Source organism: Caretta caretta, chromosome 3, assembly GCF_965140235.1.
Source record: "Caretta caretta isolate rCarCar2 chromosome 3, rCarCar1.hap1, whole genome shotgun sequence".
NCBI classification, from domain to species: Eukaryota; Metazoa; Chordata; order Testudines; family Cheloniidae; genus Caretta; species Caretta caretta.
The window spans coordinates 37,699,309-37,721,341 of NC_134208.1; the positions used below are offsets into that span (position 1 = coordinate 37,699,309).

The following is a 22,033-nucleotide window of genomic DNA, read 5'->3' on the forward strand; positions in this document are numbered from 1 at the left end:
AACCATAGTTAATGGTTCCGCAATTTCACATTTGAGTTCTTTCAGAACTCTTGGGTGAATGCCATCTGGTCCCGGTGACTTGTTACTGTTAAGTTTCTCAATTCATTGCAAAACCTCCTCTAGTGACACTTCAGTCTGTGACAATTCCTGAGATTTGTCACCTACAAAAGATGGCTCAGGTTTGGGAATCTCCCTAATATTCTCAGCCGTGAAGACTGAAGCAAATAATACATTTAGTTTCTCTGCAATGACTTTATCGTCTTTAAGTGCTCCTTTTGTATCTCGATCATCCAGGGGCTGGTTGTTTATCAGGCTTCCTGCTTCTGATGTACTTAAACATTTTGTTGTTACCTTTTGAGTTTTTGGCTAGCTGTTCTTCAAACTTTGGCTTTTCTTATTATATTTTTACATTTAATTTGGCAGTGTTTATGCTCCTTTCTATTTACCTCACTAGGATTTGACTTCCCCTTTTTAAAAGATGCCTTTTTATCTCTCACTGCTTCTTTTAATGGTTGTTAAGCCACGGTGGCTCTTTTTTAGTTTTTACTGTGTTTTTTAATTTGGGGTATACATTTAAGTTGAGCCTCTATTATGGTGTCTTTGACAAGTGTCCATGCAGCTTGCAGGGATTTCACTCTAGTCACTGTACCTTTTAATTTCTGTTTAACTAACCTCTTCATTTTTGCATAGTTCCTCTTTCTGAAATTAAATGGCACAGTGTTGGGCTGTTGAGGTGTTCTTCCCACCACAGGAATGTTAAATGTTATTATATTATGGTCACTATTTCCAAGTGGTCCTGTTATAGTTACCTCTTGGACCAGATCCTGCGCTCCACTCAGGACTAGAAAGAGCGTTGTCTCTCCCCTTGTGGGTTCCTGTACCAGCTGCTGCAAGAAACAGTCATTTAAAGTAAAGAGAAATTTTGTCTCTGCATTTTGTCCTGAGGTGACATGTACCCAGTCAATATGGGGATAATTGAAATCCCCCACTATTATTGAGTTTTTTTTATTTTGATAGCCTCTCTAATCTCCCTTAGCATTTCAGCATCGCTATCACTGTCCTGGTCAGGTGGTCGATAATAGATCCCTACTGTTATATTCTTCTTACAGCATGGAATTACTGTCCATTGAGATTCTGTGGAACATGTGGATTCATTTAAGATTTGTATTTCATTTGATTCTACATTTTCTTTCACATATAGTGCCACCTCGCCCACCCTCCTGCGCGACCTGTTCTGTCCTTCGGATATATTTTGTACCCCGGAATGATTGCGTCCCATTGATTGTTCTCACTCCACCAGGTTTCTGTGATGCCTGTTATATCAATATCCTCCTTAACACGAGGCACTCTAGTTCACCCATCTTATTATTTAGACTTCTAGCATTTGTGTACAAGCATGTTAAAAACTTGTCACTGTTTCTTTGTCTGCCCTTTTCTGATGTGTCAGATCATTTGTGAATGTTTCTCGTCTGATCTAGCTCATACTTAGTCCTCTTTCATCCCCTCCTCCTGACTAAAACCTAGAGAATCTCTATAAATAGACTCTCCTCTAGGAGAAGTCTCTGTCTGATCCACGTGCGCCTCTCCAGCAATCGGCTTTCCCCCAGTTCTTAGTTTAAAAACTGCTCTGCAACCTTTTTAATGTTAAGTGCCAGCCGTCTGGATCCACTTTGGTTTAGGTGGAGCCCATCCTTTCTGTATAGGCTCCCCCATCCCAAAAGTTTCCCCACTTCCTAATAAATCTAAACCCCTTCCCTCTATACCCTCGTCTCATCCACGCATTGAGACTCTGAAGCTCTGCCTGCCTACCTGACCCTGCGCATGGAACTGGAAACATTTCTGAGAATGCCACCATAGAGGTCCTGGATTTCAGTCTCTTTCCTAGCAGCCTAAATTTGGCCTCCAGGATATCTCTCCTACCCTTCCCTACCTCATTGGTACCTACCTGTACCACGACCACCGGCTCCTCCCCAGCACTACACGTAAGTCTATCTAGATGCCTCGAGAGATCCACAACCTTTGCACCAGGCAGGCAAGTTACCATACGGTTCTCCCGGTCATCACAAACCCAGCTATCTATGTTTCTAATGATTGAATGTCCCATTACTAACACCTGCCTTTTCCTAATGACTGGAGTTCCCTCCCCAGGAGAGGTAACCTCAGTGCGAGAGGATACCCCAACATCATCTGGAAGGAGGGTCCCAAATATGGGAAGGTTTCCCTCTGTTACCGTTGACTGCTCTCCTTCTCTGGGCCTTTCATCCTCCATAACAGCGCAGGGGCTGTCTGACGAGAGGTGGGACAAATCTACAGTCCTGGAAAGCCTCATCAACATACCTCTCTGCCTCCCTTAGCTTCTCCAGTTCCGCCATCCTGGCTTCCAAAGCCCGTACACGGTCTCTGAGGGCCAGGAGCTCCTTGCACTGAATGCATACATATGCCACCCGCCCACAGGGCAGGTAACCATACGTGCTACACTGAGTACAATAAACAGGATATCCCCCACTCTGCTGCTGGTCTTCTGTCTGCATTTCTCCTACAGCTACCTAGGTTAATGATATGGTTTTTGTTTAAATCAAGAAGTTTTGATTATAGTGTACCTCGCCCCTCTCCCACTCCCCAACTCCCTCTCAAAACTCCCTGTTAGCGGTCCCTGTTCTCAAAGTTCCCTGGTCGCTTGCTCACTGCTTTATAAAGCCCTGGCCTTCTTGATAGCCCCGACCCCTGACTAAGGCTCAGCAATGAACAGAGGCTTCTAGATGTCAAACCTTGTTTAGAAGCTCACAGCTTCCAACTGCCGGCCACAGCACACGGTCCAATGACCACTGACATTTCTGAAATTTAATGCATACTATAAAGTATACAGTATACTCTTGGGGGGATTCTGCAGGACTGCACATCCACAGAAAATGCTGCCCTCCCCCCCGCAGATTTCCTGTGGAAAATGGCAGGGAAGCAAAGGGAAGCCGCACGGGGTGGGTGGGGCAACCATGGGCGCTTTTTTTGGTGGGGGATTTCTCCCCTCCAAACAGAAGTGAGGCATGTAGGGCACATGGGGTTCCATGCCACTGCCCGCCTCCTCCCCCTTCTTTCTGCAAGCGCAGAGCTGCCCAGGTGAAGCAGGCTGAGTTTTGGCTCAACTGAGTTTGCAGCCAGATGGTCCCTTGGCTTTTGGGAGGATGATGGGCAACCTGGTGGGACAGAGATGAAGGAAGCTGTTTCTGGTGGTTATTCAGCATGACTAAGCTGGAGTTCAAATCTGCGTAGGCATCTTTGGCGTCTCTTGTGGCTGAAAAATAACAGAACTCACCTACACACTTCAGATGGGAACTGTACATAGTGGAAACAAACAAATTATAGTGCACTTGACATCAGTTTCTCTCCAATAATGGAAACTGACCTGCAGCATGGTCAACCACTGCTCAGCTGAGAGGCAACAACAACATACTTGGAAGGCACAGAACACAGGGAAATGTGTTCAGAGCTATGGCACAGGGCCCAGCGGAGAGGGTACTGAACTCCTCATTCCTGCTGAATTGTTGGCAGTATTCCCCTCCTTCCCTGTGGAATGGGTGGGGTACTCAGATCAGGCTGCAGGGCTGAGTGCCAGCAGAGGGGCTACTGGGTACCACTGCCATGAGAGGGGACTAGGCTTTCCTCTTTTCCCAGTATTAGAGGGGGGGAAAGGTGTCTGAGTGGCAGTGTTTCTGTTCTCCCTCCTCTGAGGATAATTAGCATTTGCCAAAGCATTCAGTTACAAGAGGTTGTATTCAAGTGAATATGAATGTGAATTTGTATTCAAGTGAATTCAATCCATTCCTTACAGTATATGGCCCCGCAGAGTCTTGTTTTATTATTTGTTGGGCCTGTATTTTATATGGAAAGGGCACACAACTGAGAGGATATTTTGTGCTGCTTTTTTAAGTTTGTAGACATAATAAATATATTCCGTATACTATTCTGCATGCAAACTGTCCTGTCTCAGTAGAACTGTACAGTACTGTGAGTTATGCTGCTTTTTCTTGCTAAATTTTGTTCTCTAAACTGTAAAAAAATTTTGTATGAGATTTATTAATGGATTTCTGTTGGGTTAATTTAAATGATTGACTTGGCATATAAAATTGGTACGAAATAAAGATAATCTATTACTGTTCTCAGAACAAGTTCACACTGCCAGAAGAAAAAAAAATATTCAAAATCTAAAAACAAATTTAAAATGCTAATAAAATTGCCAGAGATGATACATTTAGAATAACGGAGCATTGTGCTTTGCTGCAGGACGGAGTTCAGGTAACAGAAAGCGGAAAATTTCATGTTAGTCCGGAGGGATTTCTTACCATTCGTGATGTTGGAACAGCTGATGAAGGTCGATATGAATGTGTTGCCCGGAATACTATTGGATACTCCTCAGTTAGCATGGTGCTAAGTGTTAATGGTAAGGTTTCTAAATTATCATGGGTAGCAAGATATGAGTTAGGTCATACTATTTATACTCTTTAACATTAAAGGCATAAACATGCAGCTTCAACACCAAAGGCCAGCTTGTGAACTCCTTCCTCACCTAAGTGATTGTGTTGATTTCGGTGAAACTACTCAGGTGAATGACAGCTAACCAATGGGAGTAAGAGGTTCAAAATCTGGCCCTTGGGGAATAAGTCATCCAAAATCTCTAATATTGAAGCATCTGTGTGACTTCATAGCCTAGCATGCTTGGAGCATATTCATGATTGAAGTCCGAAAGAATGCTTTAGGCTGCAGGGGGCCACACAAGTTTCCTCTTGAGATATTTTTTGGCTCTATCTGAATTTGCTAGTCCCATGCACAAACTGACTTTTGTGATGACTAGACAGTAAATCCTCTGGCATTTTTAAAGGTAGATCTACAATGACTAATTGGAAAATAGTTTGCTGCCACAAAGAATTCCTAAAAGTCTTAATTGTTTATAAGAAGCCAGTATAAGAACAAATTACTTGGTAAAAATATAAATAAAAATAATAGGCTGGCTGAGAGACTACCAAAATCATTTGTAATACTTCCATGCTCTTATAGAGACTAATCCCAAAGCTCTTCTTACTGATTGTACATTGAAAATTTTACACAATATAGTGTACACCTTTTTTTCCTTTAAGTAACTAATTTAAATCTAGGTAAGAATGGCACAATATCTGTGTAATATAAAATGGAAACACACTACCACATATTTTTTTTAAATATTTGGTTATTGTTTCTTGGCCTGAGTTCTGTTTCGCTCTTGCTAACTTTTATATAAATGTTTTACTGTGCTGATTGCCCTGGCCTCTGGCACATAACATAACACAAAAAAACATGCAATGCATAAAATTATATTACATGTAATAGACAATTCAGCCTTCCTCCACCCCCCGCCCCATGTACTGCTTCATCAGTGATCCGTAGTCAAACACATTTTTGACCAAAAATAAGTGGTGTGCTCTGAGCTCCAAATGTCATGAACTTGAGCTCTGTCAGAACACCAGAGGATACAAATGGCAGAGTTGGGAGACCTTCACTGAAAAAATCTTTATTTCCAGTTAATGAGGAATGCAAATCTAGTGACAGGCTACAAAGGTATCAGCTGATCTCAGCCACCATGGTGATGCATAGAGAGAAAGTTCCTTAAGTTAGTCAGGTCTTAAATGTAACCTTGAATTGCCCCATAACAAATCAGAAGCCAGTGCCATTCACATAGTGCAGATGTAATGTACTAATTCTAACCAGCTCCGATAAGCAGTAGCCACAATGTTCTTCAGTGTAACTGAATAATATCATCAGACGAAACCCACTGAAGTAGTTCAACCTTGAGGTGATAAAGCCATGGTTAAGTCTGGCAATTTTCCCCCATGAACAAGGAAGGATGTCTACCTAATCATCTGAACAAACAAGGTTTAAGCCACTTATATTACCTGAGAATCCAGTGAAATGTGGCCACGTGGCACTGCACAATAATTTAGGACTAGAAGTGAAGAATATTATGCTTTATGAACTATACAATATTTAACTGATACTTAATCTCAGTTCTTCTTCTGTGTCCAGGGCCACCCAGAGGTGAGTGCAAAAGAGGCAATTTGCCCTGGGCCCCTGTTTAAGATGGCCCCCAAACTGAGTGGTGTTGTGACCTGGCACTGGGGGTCACAGCACCACTCACTCAAATTTGGCCTGGCTGCCCCTCTGTCATGATGGACGGAGGAGTGACTGGACCAAACATGAGTGGAGCTGTGACTCTGTGCTCTAGGTTGCAATGCCCAGAGCAAGGAATTGGGCCCAGTATTGCAGGACAGGAGCTGCTACTACAGGGTGAGTGCAGAGCTGGCTCACTATCCAACCCCGAACCTCTTTCTGGGGCCTCCCATTAGTAGTAATTTTTTTTTATTTTATTTTATTTTAAAAGGATGGGGGGCCTCCGTTTCAGATTCTGCCTGAGGCCTCTGTGTGGCCCTTCCTATGTCACAACATCCACAAAACCATAGCCAACAAAATTCTCTTCACCTCAATGTCGCACAGACTCAGACTGCAGTCTCTGACTATTTTCAAAGCATGATGCAAATCAAACTTTCTTACAAACTTCCCCTCATAAACAAAGTTCACAGAGCAATCTGGTATCATTTCTGGGAGATCTTTCTCCATTGTGTCCTACCCCAGATTGCAACTTTCTAAAAACTTTGGCTTAAATTTAAGGCAGGATACAATGGGGATAGAGTTTATTAATTTAAAAAACTATATTTGAAAAATTTGAACCTGCTCTTTAAAGATTAAAACACCAAAAGAAACCTCGTTGCTTGAGCTACTTTTGTAGGACCCCCATAAGTCTTCCCCCACCTTTTGAAAACATTGAGACTCTCGGTCTTTGAATGGTAAACTTGCTTACCATATCAGTCTAACAAGTGAGCGATTGGTAGCGAATATTTAAAACAAAAATAAAGTAATGCAAAAATGTCTTTAGATATCCGACCATTGCTTCCATTGTTTAGATCCTGTCATGGGTTGCTCTACTCACCGCTGGATGGTGCCGCCTCCTGGCGGTTCTGGAGATTAGCTTGGTCAGGCCGACGCCCCTTCCAGCAGTTACACCCCATCAGTTTCACCTTTGCAGCTGTTCTCTCACTCCATCAACCATAACCTTCTCTTTGTGAGTCAGCCCTCCAGCCTTCCGGGGGAGAGGGGGAAAGAGACAAGATGTGTATCAAAGTTCCTGCTCTCCAGTAATCTCAGGCAGTCTTTCACTTCACTGCCTCACAGTGCCTTTCCCACTAGCTGGCAGGGGAATCCCGGGCCCACCTGCTACTCTGGGGTCCAGCTAAGGGACCCTCTACACAGCAGCCAAGGTCCATTCCCTGCACGTTGCTGTCTTTCCCTGACCCGCTTCCATACCTCCTGGCCCTCCCCACTTCTCTGGGTTTGCCAATCTCTTCACTCCCTGGCTTGTGTTTGCCAGAAGCTAGGAATGGGTGACAGGGGATGGATCTCTTGATGATTACCTGGTCTCTTCATTCTCTCTGGGGCACCTGGCATTGGCCACTGCCGGAAGACAGGATACAGGGCTAGATGGACCTTTGGTTTGACCCAGTATGGCTGTTCTTATGTTCTCCCTGCTCCCAGGTAGTAACTTTAGGCAACTTGTCTCTGCAGCCTCTTAAACACAACTCCTTTCTCCCAGGGAGTAACTGCAACCTTCTCCCTGCCAGCCCTTTTGCTTCCAATTTCCTGTCTTTTGTAGAAACCCGCCTGTCCCTTGCAAGTGAGCTTCTCTCTAATTAACTGCCTTCAGATTAAAGCTCCACTGTTTGCAGCCTAATTAGCTGATTGGGCCCACCTGGTCTAATTCAGCTCCTGCAGGGCTGGTGTGAGGAGCTACACACCCCATCACAGATCCCAAAAATTATTTTTCCAAGCGTGTTTATCACTACTCAGAAAGACCACTCTACTGGAGCTGTAATAGAACCGGTCGCTGAGCTTCCAGTTATGCAAAAGTAGTGAAACCTTGCTCTGAAGAGTGCACTGGGTGTTTTAAAAAGCACATTGGACAAAAATATTACTGTAAAGTAAAACTTTCATGTCAAACTAACAAGACCAAGGATGTTCAGAGTTAAAGCTGGTTTTGTATATTCACCCATCCCATTCTGGCGTATTGGCTGTGGTCTCAAAGTTACAGTGCTGTTACTTTATTAATAAAATACTTTTCACTTGTATAGCATCTTCATTTGAAGATCTCAAAGCTCTTTACAAACATTAAGCCTCATAGCAACCATGTGAGGTAGGTAATGATCAAAGAGATAATGTACCCACTGCAAACCTGCCTCTTCCCCTCCCACCCTTACCCCCGTTCCGTCAATGTCACTTTACCAACCACTCTGGGGAATCTTTCGGTATTGCTACTGGATCTGGTGGCCCCCGACACAGGGTAGGAGAGAGGTACTAAGGGGTAGATTGTATGAACCCAGCTGCACTTCAACAGCAGCAGTGGCTGACCAAACATTTCGTAAAAAGGTAGTTTCATGGACCCATGAGATCTTGCATTGCTAGTATTATGAAGATTTGTGGTCTATGAGCTTGTGATCTTTGTCCTACTTTTCGGAGGCTAGATAATGCTGAAAATAAAACAAAGGTTTAAGGCCCCCAAAGTGGTCTCTCTTGCTTCCTAGAGAGATTCCAAGATTATAACCATGAACAAGTCCTCATAGCTACTTGGGAATCTCTAACAGCTTTTTTAGGAAAAGCCTCTTTGAACTTATGTAATACAGCTATACATGTTCTAAAATTAAAAATGAAGCCTATAAATGTGGGGCTTTTGACTGTCGTGTTTCATGTTATCCACTTAAACCCATATACTTGGGGCCCAATCCAATATCCATTGAAATAAATGGGAATGTTTCCATAGACTTTAGTGGATGCTGGTTAGGCTTTTGGTTGCAACTTTTAAGCTGCTTATATGCTGCACCACAAGCAGAAGCTGAGCTAGAATATTGAGTTCACTTTTTTGCATTGGTCATGGTTGTATAACAATTGTAAGACTACTTAACAGTTACTTAAATAGTTTTATTTATTTTTCACACACTGTCTTATTTTTACAGTAGTTTCATTTTAATTGAACACTTATTTGTAACTGGCATTTAAAAACAAAACAAAACTTAATTCTGCAGGGATGTAAATGTGTTTCGGTAGAGTTCCCAAATGATTAGTCATTTTAAATTTGGAGTAAGTAAAACTTAAGGAAATGTGGTTTTCTTTGTGAAACTGAAATGATGTAGTGTCTAGACATTGCTTTATATGAGTAACTTTTTTGTGTGCAGTAATGTTTGTAGTAATATGCAACTTCATGTTTTTCTAGTTCCTAATGTCAGTCGAAATGGAGATCCATTTGTAGCAACATCAATCGTTGAAGCAATTGCAACTGTTGACAGAGCTATAAATTCAACACGTACACATTTGTTTGACAGGTATCATGTACTTTGGGTTTTTTTTATGGGGAAGTCAAAATTAATTTTGGATATACTGAAAGAAATGCTACAATCAGTAAACCTATTTGACTACAGTACTATTACACATCTGAAAGATGAGACAATATAATGGTTTTAAATAACAAACTTCAGCATCTGGTTGATTAGTTTCTGGAGTGCTAGCAATTTAGCAAGAAACCCATGTTTTTAAATGAAAACTGCACTAAGTGCCACTGACAAACAAATTTAGCTAATAGGACTTGAATAGTTATTTCAACTATTTGGGGGGAAACAGCATGTTTAAAAAGCTTGGTTTTATTCAAAAGCCTACTGGTATTTTAATGTTGGATCTAATGCATTTTAATACAAATTTAATCTATTTGCATGTTTAAATATGTTTTTCAGTCATCTTGTATTAAATGTAGATATTTATTTTTATTTATTTTTGCCTTCCATTTTGGGATGAGTAACAAAGGTATAGTCAATCACGTCTAGTGATATCTTAAGTTGCAGAAACTTTTTAAACCATTTGTAGTCTTATAGCACTTGTGTATACACTTACTATTTTTCAATTATCTGTTAGTCGTCCTCGTTCTCCAAATGATTTGCTAGCCTTATTTCGATACCCAAGAGATCCTTACACTGTTGAGCAAGCAAGAGCTGGAGAAATATTTGAAAGGACATTGCAGTTAATTCAAGATCATGTACAAGATGGTTTAATGGTTGACCTAAATGGAACAAGTCAGTACCTTTTTCCTTACTTTCTGTGTTTTGTAGTGTATAAGTCATTTCAATTCATTATGCTTCAAGGAGTATTAATTTTAAAAGCTCTGTGCCCCACTGTGCAGCTATTACTCTTGTTGAAGTCATTGTGGCTCCTTGAGTGTGCAAGAGCTCACCAACGTGAATAAAGATTAGGTCCTTGATTCACACATTGCTATATTTTGATGTAACTTGTCTGAGATGTGCTGGTACATTATTTTAATTCTTCACTATTTGACATACTAAGGAAAAAAATGCTGCCGTCAAATTCTTCCCTCAGTTAAAAGTAATGCAACTGAATGAAGTACATGGAGTTGCATAGGTGTTAACAAAGGGGTGAATTTGGCTAATAGTTTCTTAGAAGAATTAGAATTTTTCCATATGTACTATTAAGACAGTATTCGTATTGGTTATTGCATCAAAAGAAAACATGGGAATCCCTGTTTGTCTTATCACAGAGAGGATATAATCAAACAGCAAAGATTTGTGCACTGTTTTTGATCACTTTACAGAACAGTATTTCTGCATTTTCTGTACCAGTTTTCCTGCAGTAATTGTTACTTGTTCTTAAAGCAGAGTATAGTATCAAACTAAGCTACAACAGTTTCCTGGGAGTCTGTTCTTAAATTTAATTTGCTATTAAGAAATATGTTTTTTGTTGTTTTTTATAAATAGTAAGAAAAAAGTAAAGTTTAATATTTCTGCTCATTAACTGCTCAACTCAGAAGTTAGAATTCTAATGCCCAGCCTGAAAATTTAGAGCTAATCACACTTGCAAAGAGAACTGTAAGCTAATTGTTCTGCCGTGCCTATAAGTTCTTTCTTTTGGCAGTTGAAATGTAATGTGTCAGTGTGTGAGACTTATGACTAAAGCCTTTGGAAATAATGATGGAGTTTTAGGAGAGATGCTGAGGTGTGGCAGGTAGCCAAATGTTACAGCTAGACTGGAATCTGAGGAAATATTTTAACTTATAAATACTACTTTTGATGTTTATAATTGAGAATTTCACTGTAACTTCCTAAAACTTTAACTGTGACCCTGAATTAGGCAAATATGTACAAGGCCAAAGACTGTAAGCTTAGTAGAATTAAACCACTATAAGATTTGTTAGTAAAAATGGACAGTTACTCATAATGCTGAGCAAACAATTTGCAAGGAATAATTTGTCTCACAAATTTGACTTCTTATTTGACTACAGAACATCCACAAACAGATCATAATTTCATTGAGTTTGCTGCTAATCATTCAGAATCGTTTGACATTTTCTTCAATATTTTTAACTACAAATTGCAAGTATTTAAATCTTAACATTTGAGAAATTGCAGTTTATTAGGATAATCACAGGGTTATTTTGTTTGTTCTATGGTTGGATGCAAGTATTTGTAGTATAAATACTAGTGCATCCAAATCTAACATTCTTTTTTCATGAATACTCATGTATGAAACACTGAAATTTAATTTTTATCAACTTTAATGCTAGTAAAAACAATCATTCTAATGTTCGCTGAAAGTGAATACAATAGGATCATGAGCATGTCCAAAGTGAATTCATTTAAAAAGTCAAGCTAATTATCTCAGACAACATTTTATAGTGTTGAAAACTATTCACAACCAGAGCTGGCTTTTGGTCCCTGCAAAATCCACAGCCATGGCCCCAGGATTTCGCAAAACTAGAAATGTAAAGAGAATCTGTTTTCATTTAAACACCCTCCCCCTAAATTTCTAACCCTAGTCCTTGCACTTGCTTGGTTTGTGTTTTCAAAGCTAACAAATGTAAGCTGCTACTAAAGTTGAAAAGAACAAGTGGATGGGTCCCACTTTTGTAGCAGAAAAATTGGGGGAACCTAACAATTGCCGATCTATGAACTTTTGACTAAATGAAACTATTAAATTTCAGCTGTATCCCAAAGAATTCTCTTGCTATCACTTCAGAAAAAAATCTTAAACCAGGCTTATTTATAGTGGTGTGGTAATGGACAGGAATGTGTTACATTTGGAGTATGTGGCAAAAATTATTTTTTCAGGCCAGCTTGTCCAAAAACGTGAAAGTTTGGTTCTGCTCACACCCTTGTTCCAGAAATTTTGATGGAAACCAGGATTACCACAGCATACAATCATTTATCTCAACTGCACACAAGTAAAGAGCAAAAGGAAAGAGAGATTCAGAAGACTATAATAAATGAAGATAACTTAGAAAGGTGTGTTACTGAAAGGGAGACTTGATTACAAGGACAGGCATTGGAGCAGCAGAGCCACAACATCCTCATCTTTAAGTGTTAAAAATCCTCAAAACAGTGTACTGTGTTCTGTTCTTTAGTAGCCAGTAATGATTCTGCACCATGGTGTGCAGTGTTTCAGAGACCAGAGTAGTCCTGAAAATATTATTTGTAGGGCAGCTAGTTGACACCTACTCTTTGAATTTTTCATTCAGATCATATGTAACATTATTCTTGAATGATTACCATTTACTTGTGCATGCTGTTAGCCTATGTAAACATTTTATTTTATTACAGTTAACCTCATCCTTCCTCCCGTCTTCCTACCTATTGTTTGTTACACTCACTTGTCTTTTGATGAAATTAAGGACCACAACTAACAATGTGTTTTATGGTTCCTAGCACAATGGGGCACTTGTATTCTGAGTAGAGTGGAGAGTGTGTGTGTCTTTTTTATATTGCTATAATATGTATATAACCTATAAAACAATACATAATAGTAAGAAATATATTTTGAAGTGATCAAAAGCTTGTATAAGATAACAGAGTTCTGAGAGTAGAAAAGCTTCAACTGATATTAGTTTTGGGCCACATTTTCAAATGTTCTCAGTATCTAGTTATGACCAGATTTTCAGAAGAGCTCATCTCCCATTTAGGCACCTAAATGAAGTGGGCAGATTTTCAAATTATTCTCAATGGCAGATGTTTTGTGTTGAGTACTTTCCAGAATCTGCCTGTTTCATTTAGGTGGCTAAGTGGGAGATGAGATCTTTTGAAAAGCTTTGTATCATTGTTGTCATGAAAATTATTTTTCCTTTGAATTTGTCCAAGGGTGTGTGGGATTTTTTAAAATCAAAAGATGATAAAATTATGTCTAGTATATTTGTAATTTTGCATCCAAAATCTGACAAGTCCTTAATTTTCCCTATGCTTCTGTTCTGTTTCAGGCTATCACTATAACGATCTTGTATCTCCACAATACTTGAACCTGATAGCTAATCTGTCAGGCTGCACAGCCCATAGACGAGTGAATAACTGCTCAGATATGTGCTTTCACCAGAAATACAGGACACATGATGGAACTTGCAATAACCTGCAGCATCCGATGTGGGGAGCCTCTTTGACAGCCTTTGAACGTTTGTTAAAGTCAGTCTATGAAAATGGATTTAATTTGCCTAGGGGCATTGGACCTAATAGACACTATAATGGATACACGCTCCCCATGCCTCGCTTGGTTTCAACATCTCTAATAGGAACTGAAACAATAACCCCTGATGATCAGTTTACTCACATGCTAATGCAATGGGGTCAGTTCCTTGATCATGACCTTGACTCTACAGTTGCTGCTCTTAGTGAAGCCAGGTTTTCTGATGGTCAGCACTGCAGTTCAGTTTGTACCAACGATCCTCCATGTTTCTCAATCATGGTACCACCAAATGACCCCCGAGTTAGAAATGGTGCACGGTGCATGTTTTTTGTACGCTCCAGTCCTGTTTGTGGAAGTGGCATGACATCTCTTCTGATGAATTCTGTTTACCCACGAGAACAGATTAACCAGCTGACTTCGTATATTGATGCATCCAATGTGTATGGCAGTTCAGACCACGAGTCACAAGAAATCAGAGACTTGGCAAGTCAAAGGGGTCTTCTGAGACAGGGCATTGTACAGAGATCTGGCAAGCCGCTTCTTCCATTTGCTACTGGCCCACCAACAGAATGCATGAGAGATGAAAATGAGAGCCCAATTCCTTGCTTCTTAGCTGGGGATCATCGTGCTAATGAGCAACTGGGTCTCACCAGTATGCATACATTGTGGTTTAGGGAACACAACAGAATTGCTACAGAGTTACTGAAACTCAACCCACACTGGGATGGGGACACAATATATCATGAAACACGCAAAATTGTTGGTGCAGAAGTGCAACATATAACATACAACCATTGGCTACCTAAGATCTTTGGAGAGGTAGGCATGAAGATGCTTGGCGAATATAAAGGTTATGATCCCAATGTTAATTCTGGCATAACTAATGAGTTTGCAACTGCCGCTTTTAGGTTTGGTCACACACTTATCAATCCCTTACTCTATCGGCTGGATGAAAACTTTGAACCTATTCTACAAGGCCATATACCTCTTCATAAGGCATTCTTCTCTCCCTTTCGGATTGTAAATGAAGGAGGCATTGATCCACTTTTAAGGGGATTGTTTGGTGTTGCTGGTAAGATGCGAGTACCATCACAGTTACTCAATACAGAATTAACAGAGAGACTATTCTCCATGGCACGTACCGTGGCTTTAGATCTGGCAGCTATGAATATTCAGAGAGGCAGAGATCATGGAATTCCTCCCTACCATGATTTTAGAGTTTACTGTAATCTTTCTTCAGCTCATACTTTTGAAGATCTGAAAAACGAAATGAGGAATCCTGAAATCAGGGAGAAACTTAGCAGGTGAGCTTGAGGTGAAGGTGAACTGTTAAAAATTCAAATATACTTTTATATCTAAATGTGCATGTGAAAATAATAGTTATTTAAATGTCTAACCTAGAAGGAAGTATTTGTTAGGAAAGGGATAAAGGAATCTCCAAAAGACTTCCTGTCAACATCAGGAGATATATATAGGGGGCTCAGGGTTCCCCAATACCTGCATAAGCTACAGAATGTCTTTTCCCCAGTGAGACTTATAGAGATCTGATTTCTCCACTCCACCAGGAAGAGAATGCTCAAGGTGATTTAATACCACAGTCATTTTTGCTGTGAATAGTTCATATCCATTACCCTTATTTTTGTCATAATACTGAATGCTTTTATAAATGTATAATTTTAACATAACTGTTTGTGTTTCTCTTGTTATAGGCTCTATGGTTCACCTCTGAACATAGATTTATTTCCTGCTCTTATGGTAGAAGATTTAGTTCCTGGTAGCCGATTGGGGCCAAGTTTGATGTGTCTATTGAATACACAGTTTAAACGTCTTCGAGATGGAGACAGGTAAAGCCAAAATGTCCGTGGAAAACTTAAGTGATTTTAGAATAGATTTATTTATTTTTTTAAATTGTTGAATGACTTTTTTTCAAATGCAAACTCTGTTTTCTTTTTTTTTTTATGATCTGAATATAGAAATGAAAGAGATAAAAAAGCTGATTTTATAGTTTGTCAAAGCAGCTGAAATAACAGCTATGCTTAGTTATTTTTAAGGCCTGTTATCTTTTATGGTGAAAATAGCATATAAAGCTCCAACAGACAGTACAGAGTAGCTGACTGAGCAGGGGACTGGGACCCAGGAACTCCTGACTTTCCTATTTCTGACATTGTTTGACTGCCCTTGTGCAAATTACTGTTAAAACTACTTCACTGTAAATTGAAGAAAATAATCTTTCTTCAGTGATTGTCCATGTGTATTGCACTTCTGATGCACACATGCATCCACATGCATGAGATTGGATTCTATTGGCCAGCAGTGTCCACTGGGGCCTTTCCTGCACTCTTACTGCCTATGGCTGCGAGATGGAAACCTTGCAATGTCCAGTTCTCTGCATACTGTGCAACTTTCCTAGTAGTGTGTGTGTGTGTGGCTAGTTAGCTAGTAATACTAGCATAGTTATTGTAGTGATTTTTGTTTTTTACAACCTCTTAGCTATATGTAAAACCAACAACAACAATCTCTCTATTAGTGTTTGGGATTTTTCCCACCCTAATGGGGATGAGCTGCTATGGCTGAAATTAAGCCTCTGGGCTTCAAAACTTGCCCTTCCTATGAAGCAACTATTTCATTTAATGACAGACACTCAAGGTGCCTCTTTTGTTTTGGAGAGGATCGTTTGCTTGATAGATTCTAGATCTGTTGCTTCTTCTCCAAAAGGATGTAGAAAGCAAGAGAGGCCCATCTTAAACGTTTTCGCACTCAATGTGAGCTTCCTCAGAACTGAAGGGAAAAAAAGGCCAATTAGGCCTCAGCAGGATTCCTCAGTCAGTGCTCCTTTGACCTGCTGCCCAACTCCGCTCTTAGGCTCACTCTTCAAAGAAAACTTAATCCACTGAGGCCAGCAGAGCAGCTAAGTCATGTCCTTCACTTAGTTATCTGAAAGGAGTTGGAAGGGGCATAGTTCCCACAGTAAGTACAGGCCTTGGTTACCCTCCCTGGAACCTAATAAAAGGAGGCATAGATCTCTCACTGCTCAGCCAAAGGGTAGTTCAGAGCACAAATTTGGTGCCTCTGACAACCTGGCAAAACCTGGTCCCCGAGCCCATAGGGCGCTGTCTCAGGCAGCGGTCCACATTTTGCTGGTACCAGCCTCTCAGCAGTAGTATTGAAGCACACAGTGCCAGTGACTCTGGTGCTGAATCTTGCAGCACAGATGCTCCTGGCACTGACTTTCTTGGCAGCAAAGTTATTCTTGGTACTGAGTGATCTGGCAAGAAAACCTAGCTCTGCTACCACCACTAGATATAGATCTCCCTTCCCTGTGAAACCTGTGGTTCCTTGAGAAGGACATCTGGCACTGACTCACATTATACCCCAGTAAGAATGGGAAAGTGAGGAAGAACACCTGCAAATGGAGAAGCACTAGATCTCAGCAGTGATCTCCTCTTCCTCACCAGATGAAGCAGTTGTGCACTCCATGTCCATTCAGTCTGACTATTTCAAAACATTTCAGGAACTTCTGCATCACATGGCAGACACATAAATTCAAGAATTTAAAGAGGAACTAAAGTCTTTTGTAGCTGAGGGACAACTGGTAACTCATACATCCCTGCAGGTAGCATTAGACGCATTGGACATGGCAGCACAATCAATGACACACTCCACTGCCATGCACAGGGCTTCCTGGTTGCAGCCTTTGAGAGTACTAAAGGAGGTCCAGACAACTACTGAGGTCCTCCCATTTGAAGGTTATGACTCAAAAACTGATAAAGTCCTATGCGTTGCAAAAGATTAAAGAGCTATTGTCCATTTCTTGGAGGCTACACGACAGCCCCTAAGACAGAGCAGGCCTGGTCACAAGCCACTCTAGATAAAGTTTTTTAATGTATTATTATTGAAGATACTGTCTACATCAGTAGCAAGCATGTTCCAGATGCATGGAAGAAATCAAAAACAATACTATTGATGAAGAAAGGCAATCCAGAAGAACTGAGAACTACCATCCAATTGCATTCCTCTCACAAGATCTTCACCCGTGACACACTCAGTTGGATTAAGAAGGATCTTGAAATGCACGAAAGCAGAGAACAAGCTGATTTCTGCTCAGGGTATTCAACAATTGATCACATCCACTCAATTTGGCAGCCCATTAAAAAATGCAAGGAATACAAAGTTCAATTGTGTCTTGAATTTGTCAACTACAAAAAGGCATTCGACTTGGTGGAGATTAACACTGTACTCAACGCACTCAACAATATCTGAATCAACCAGAGGTACATTGACCTGTTGGAAGAAATAAACTGCAATTGTTCGACAGAGATAAGTTTATTCAATGTCCTGTGCATTATTATTATTCATAGAGGAATCAGACAGTCACTGAAGCTGACTGAAGCTGTTTTCAGCAGTACTGGAATTGCAGTTAAATTGTATGGGGAAGAAGGAATCAGAAATGACAGAGAACAGTTAATGCATATTTTCTTCACCGACAGTTGGGTAATATTGGCAAAGGAAACAGCAGAACTGGAGAACAAATTGCAGCAACTGCAAACACTTTTGCATGATATCAGGTTGGAAGTGAACACTTTGAAGACAAAGTGGATGCGGAGCATTGTTTAGCAGGAATCATCACTGTAAACGGGAAAGTAATCAAGAAGGTCGACAAATATATTTACCTGGGTCAGCAGGTGAACAGAGACAACTCATTTGAAGTGGAAAGTAGTAGGAGGAGAAAGGCAGGGTGGGCAAGTTTCAACAAAATAAAGATATCTCTAACGGAGGATGAACTGCCCATGAAGAAAGAACTGTTTAACTCCACTGTTCTGCCAGCAATGATATATGGAGCGGAAAGCTGGTCAACAAGGAAAGTGGAGGAAGAAAAATTCACTGTCACCCAGAAAGCAATGAAAAGGCGAATGTGTAAGATATTGCTCTGTGACAACATACCAAATGAGAAGATTAGAAGGTGTCCAGAGGTGTCCGATGTAGTGCAGGCGATGTACAATGCAAAGCGGAGATGGGTGGATCATATAATCCATAGGGTAGACAACAGGTGGACAACCTGCATCAGTGATTGGATCCCCAGAGACCACAAGCAACCGCTGGACAGAATGAAAACACGCTGGGCTGATCCCATGACAAAACTCTTTGGCCAGAAATGGAAGAACGTGCTCGCAACAAAACGGGATGGTGTGGCGTCGACTTGCGTTCGTGGAGAGATGGATGAGGACAAGCTGGACAAAGGTGACAAAGGTGATTATAACCCACAAAGATCACCTGAGCCACCAAGGAAGAAGCAAAGTTTCCAACACAGAGGCTCTCTTCCTCTGATGCTGCACCTCTAGTTCTGCCTCATGGCAGCAAGTTTGACACCATCACTGAGAGCCATATAGAGCGGTTGGAGGATCTATACCCTTCTTGCCACCCCCACTTCTGGCAACCACTTTTTTTATTTTTGAGAGGCTTGGAATTGAATTAACTCAAACCACTGGGTTTTAGAGATTAACAATGTGAGGTATTATTCATTTGCAGTCCCTTCCTAACCCTCTTCAAGGACTCCTCTTACAAAAAAATGTTAAAGTAAGAAGTGAACTCCCTTCTAAATCTCTAAGTAGTGGAAAAAGAGCCTCTGGACTTAAAAGAGGAATGGGTTTTGCTCCCATTATTTTATAATCCCTAAAATGAAGGGGGACAAGCATCCAGTACTAGATTTGAGACAACTCAAACAGCTTCATCTGCTGTTTCAAATTCAGTATGGTAACTCTAGCCTCTATACTCTTATCCTTAGATTCTCAAAAATCATTCACAGCTCTCAATTTACAAGACACATACTTTCACATATCAATTCACCTGGCACACAGAAAATAACTAAGAGTCCAAGTGGGAACTTCCCACTACCAGTACAAAGTCCTTCCCTTTGGTCTTTCAACAAAACCAAGAGTATTCAGCAAGTGATTGGCAAGCTCATCTTAGGAAGCAAGGGATCTAGGTATGCCAGTACCTCAATGACTGGCTCATTCGAGGAAGATCACCATGGCAAGTGAACGATTCTATTCACTTAGTCCTACATCTTTTCACCACACCAGATCTCAGAATCTACAAAGGAAAGTCAATCACTGTTGCAAACCAGAGACTAGAGTTGTCAAGGTTCCTCCCCCACTCTGAACTCTAGGGTACAGATGTGGGGACCTGCATGAAAACCTCCTAAGCTTACTTTCACCAGCTTAGATTAAAACTTCCCCAAGGTACAAATTAATTTTATCCTTTGTCCCTGGATCTCCACTGCCACCTCCAAACTCTAACTGGGTTTACTGGGAAACGTAGTTTGGACACGTCTTTCCCCCCAAAATCCTCCCAACCCTTGCACCCCACTTCCTGGGGAAGATTTGGTAAAAATCCTCACCAATTTGCATAGGTGACCACAGACTCAAACCCTTGGATCTGAGGACAGTGAAAAAGCATTCAGTTTTCTTACAAGAAGACTTTTAACAGAAGTAAAGAAATCCCCTCTGTAAAATCAGGATGGTAGATACCTTACAGGGTAATTAGATTCAAAACATAGAGAATCCCTCTAGGCAAAACCTTAAGTTACAAAAAAGACACACAGACAGGAATAGTCATTCTATTCAGCACAGTTCCTTTCTCAGCCATTTAAAGAAATCATAATCTAACACATACCTAGCTAGATTACTTACTAAAAGTTCTAAGACTCCATTCCTGTTCTATCCCCGGCAAAAGCAGCATACAGACAGACACAGACCCTTTGTTTCTCTCCCTTGTCCCAGCTTTTGAAAGTATCTTGTCTCCTCATTGGTCATTTTGGTCAGGTGCCAGCGAGGTTACCTTTAGCTTCTTAACCCTTTACAGGTGAGAGGATTTTTCCTCTGGCCAGGAGGGATTTTAAAGGGGTTTACCCTTTCCTTTATATTTATGACAAGAGTTCATGAGGGTAGTGCTAGATTACCTGTCAGCAAGGACTCATCTGCCACAGGACAGATTCAAGACCAAGTTAGACCAGCTGCAGGCTCACCCAAACACATGAGCGAGAGCATGTCTCTCACTTATGCCACATAGCATGCCAGATTTCACCTCTACTTCATAGAAGTGTGGTTGAAAATAGTGTAGCTGCCCAAGATACATCACATGGACATGAGGACACAGATGCCCTGAGAAGTCTTCTCATTATTAAATTGGTGGAAGAACCCTCTCCATGTGTGCAAAGGAGTACTGATTTCCCCAGCTGTACCTACCTATCAAAACATTAGTGACAGATGTTTCCACACTCGGGTGGGGAGCCCACCTAGACTACCCACAGGTCTGTGACCCAAGTTGCCTAGAGTAGCCCACACTGAAAATGCCAAGGTCAGGGCAGGCTGCAAGAAGGAGAGCAGATTCTCCCAAAGCTGGTGCTTAACGCTGTAGTTAGATTCACCAGCCAGTCACAAACTGTGCTCCTGGTCCCCCCCACAAGTTATCAAGCAAATAGGTCCAGTGAAGTGAGAAGTTATTTAAAACTGTATTCACTATACAAAATGTTCTTCTGATCACCAAAGGGCCAGCCACAGTACCAGATCAATATTAGTTTGGATCTTACCCAAAATATCATGCTGCCAGGCAATCCCTTAGTATCTAAAACTAAAGGTTTTATTACAAATGAAAAGAAAATAAAGGGAAGAGAGATATTAAATGGTCAAAGCAATCAGACACATACATATGACTTCAGAGACCATATATCAGGTTCTTAGCAGCACTGGTGAGTTTGCTGGCTTGTAAAGACCCTGTGGAACATCTCCAAAGCTTGGGTGAACCTATGAGTCCTTTGTTCAAATCTTCAGTTTGTAGAGAAGTTACTTCAGAGGTGAGAAGCAAGATTGAAGACAAAATGGAGAAGATGTAGCTGCCTTTTTATATCTGTCATAAATATAAAGGGAAGGGTAAACCCCTTTAAAATCCCTCCTGGCCAGAAGAAAAATCCTCTCACCTGTAAAGGGTTAAGAAGCTAAAGGTAACCTCGCTGGCACCTGACCAAAATGACCAATGAGGAGACAAGATACTTTCAAAAGCTGGGAGGAGGGAGAGAAACAAAGGGTCTGTGTCTGTCGGTATGCTGCTTTGCCGGGGACAGAACAGGAATGGAGTCTTAGAACTTTTAGTAAGTAATCTAGCTAGGTATGTGTTAGATTATGATTTCTTTAAATGGCTGAGAAAAGAGCTGTGCTGAACAGAATGACTATTCCTGTCTGTGTGTCTTTTTTGTAACTTAAGGTTTTGCCTAGAGGGATTCTCTATGTTTTGAATCTAATTACTCTGTAAGGTATCTACCATCCTGATTTTACAGAGGTGATTCCTTTACTTCTGTTAAAAGTCTTCTTGTAAGAAAACGGAATGCTTTTTCATTGTTCTCAGATCCAAGGGTTTGAGTCTGTGGTCACCTATGCAAATTGGTGAGGATTTTTACCAA

General features: G+C 40.8%; 1 protein-coding gene across 3 annotated transcripts in view; it reads left to right on the forward strand.

Moving 5' to 3' along the window:
* PXDN (peroxidasin) overlaps positions 1 to 22,033 on the forward strand; it is a 160,963-nt gene that overhangs the window by 95,167 nt on the left and 43,763 nt on the right. For all 3 annotated transcript variants that reach the window (XM_048845388.2, XM_048845386.2, XM_048845387.2), the window contains 5 exons: positions 4,279 to 4,435; positions 9,344 to 9,452; positions 10,036 to 10,193; positions 13,379 to 14,882; positions 15,288 to 15,422. In XM_048845388.2, the coding sequence (XP_048701345.1) occupies positions 4,279 to 4,435; positions 9,344 to 9,452; positions 10,036 to 10,193; positions 13,379 to 14,882; positions 15,288 to 15,422 (2,063 nt within the window). The remainder of the gene's footprint in view (positions 1 to 4,278; positions 4,436 to 9,343; positions 9,453 to 10,035; positions 10,194 to 13,378; positions 14,883 to 15,287; positions 15,423 to 22,033) is intronic.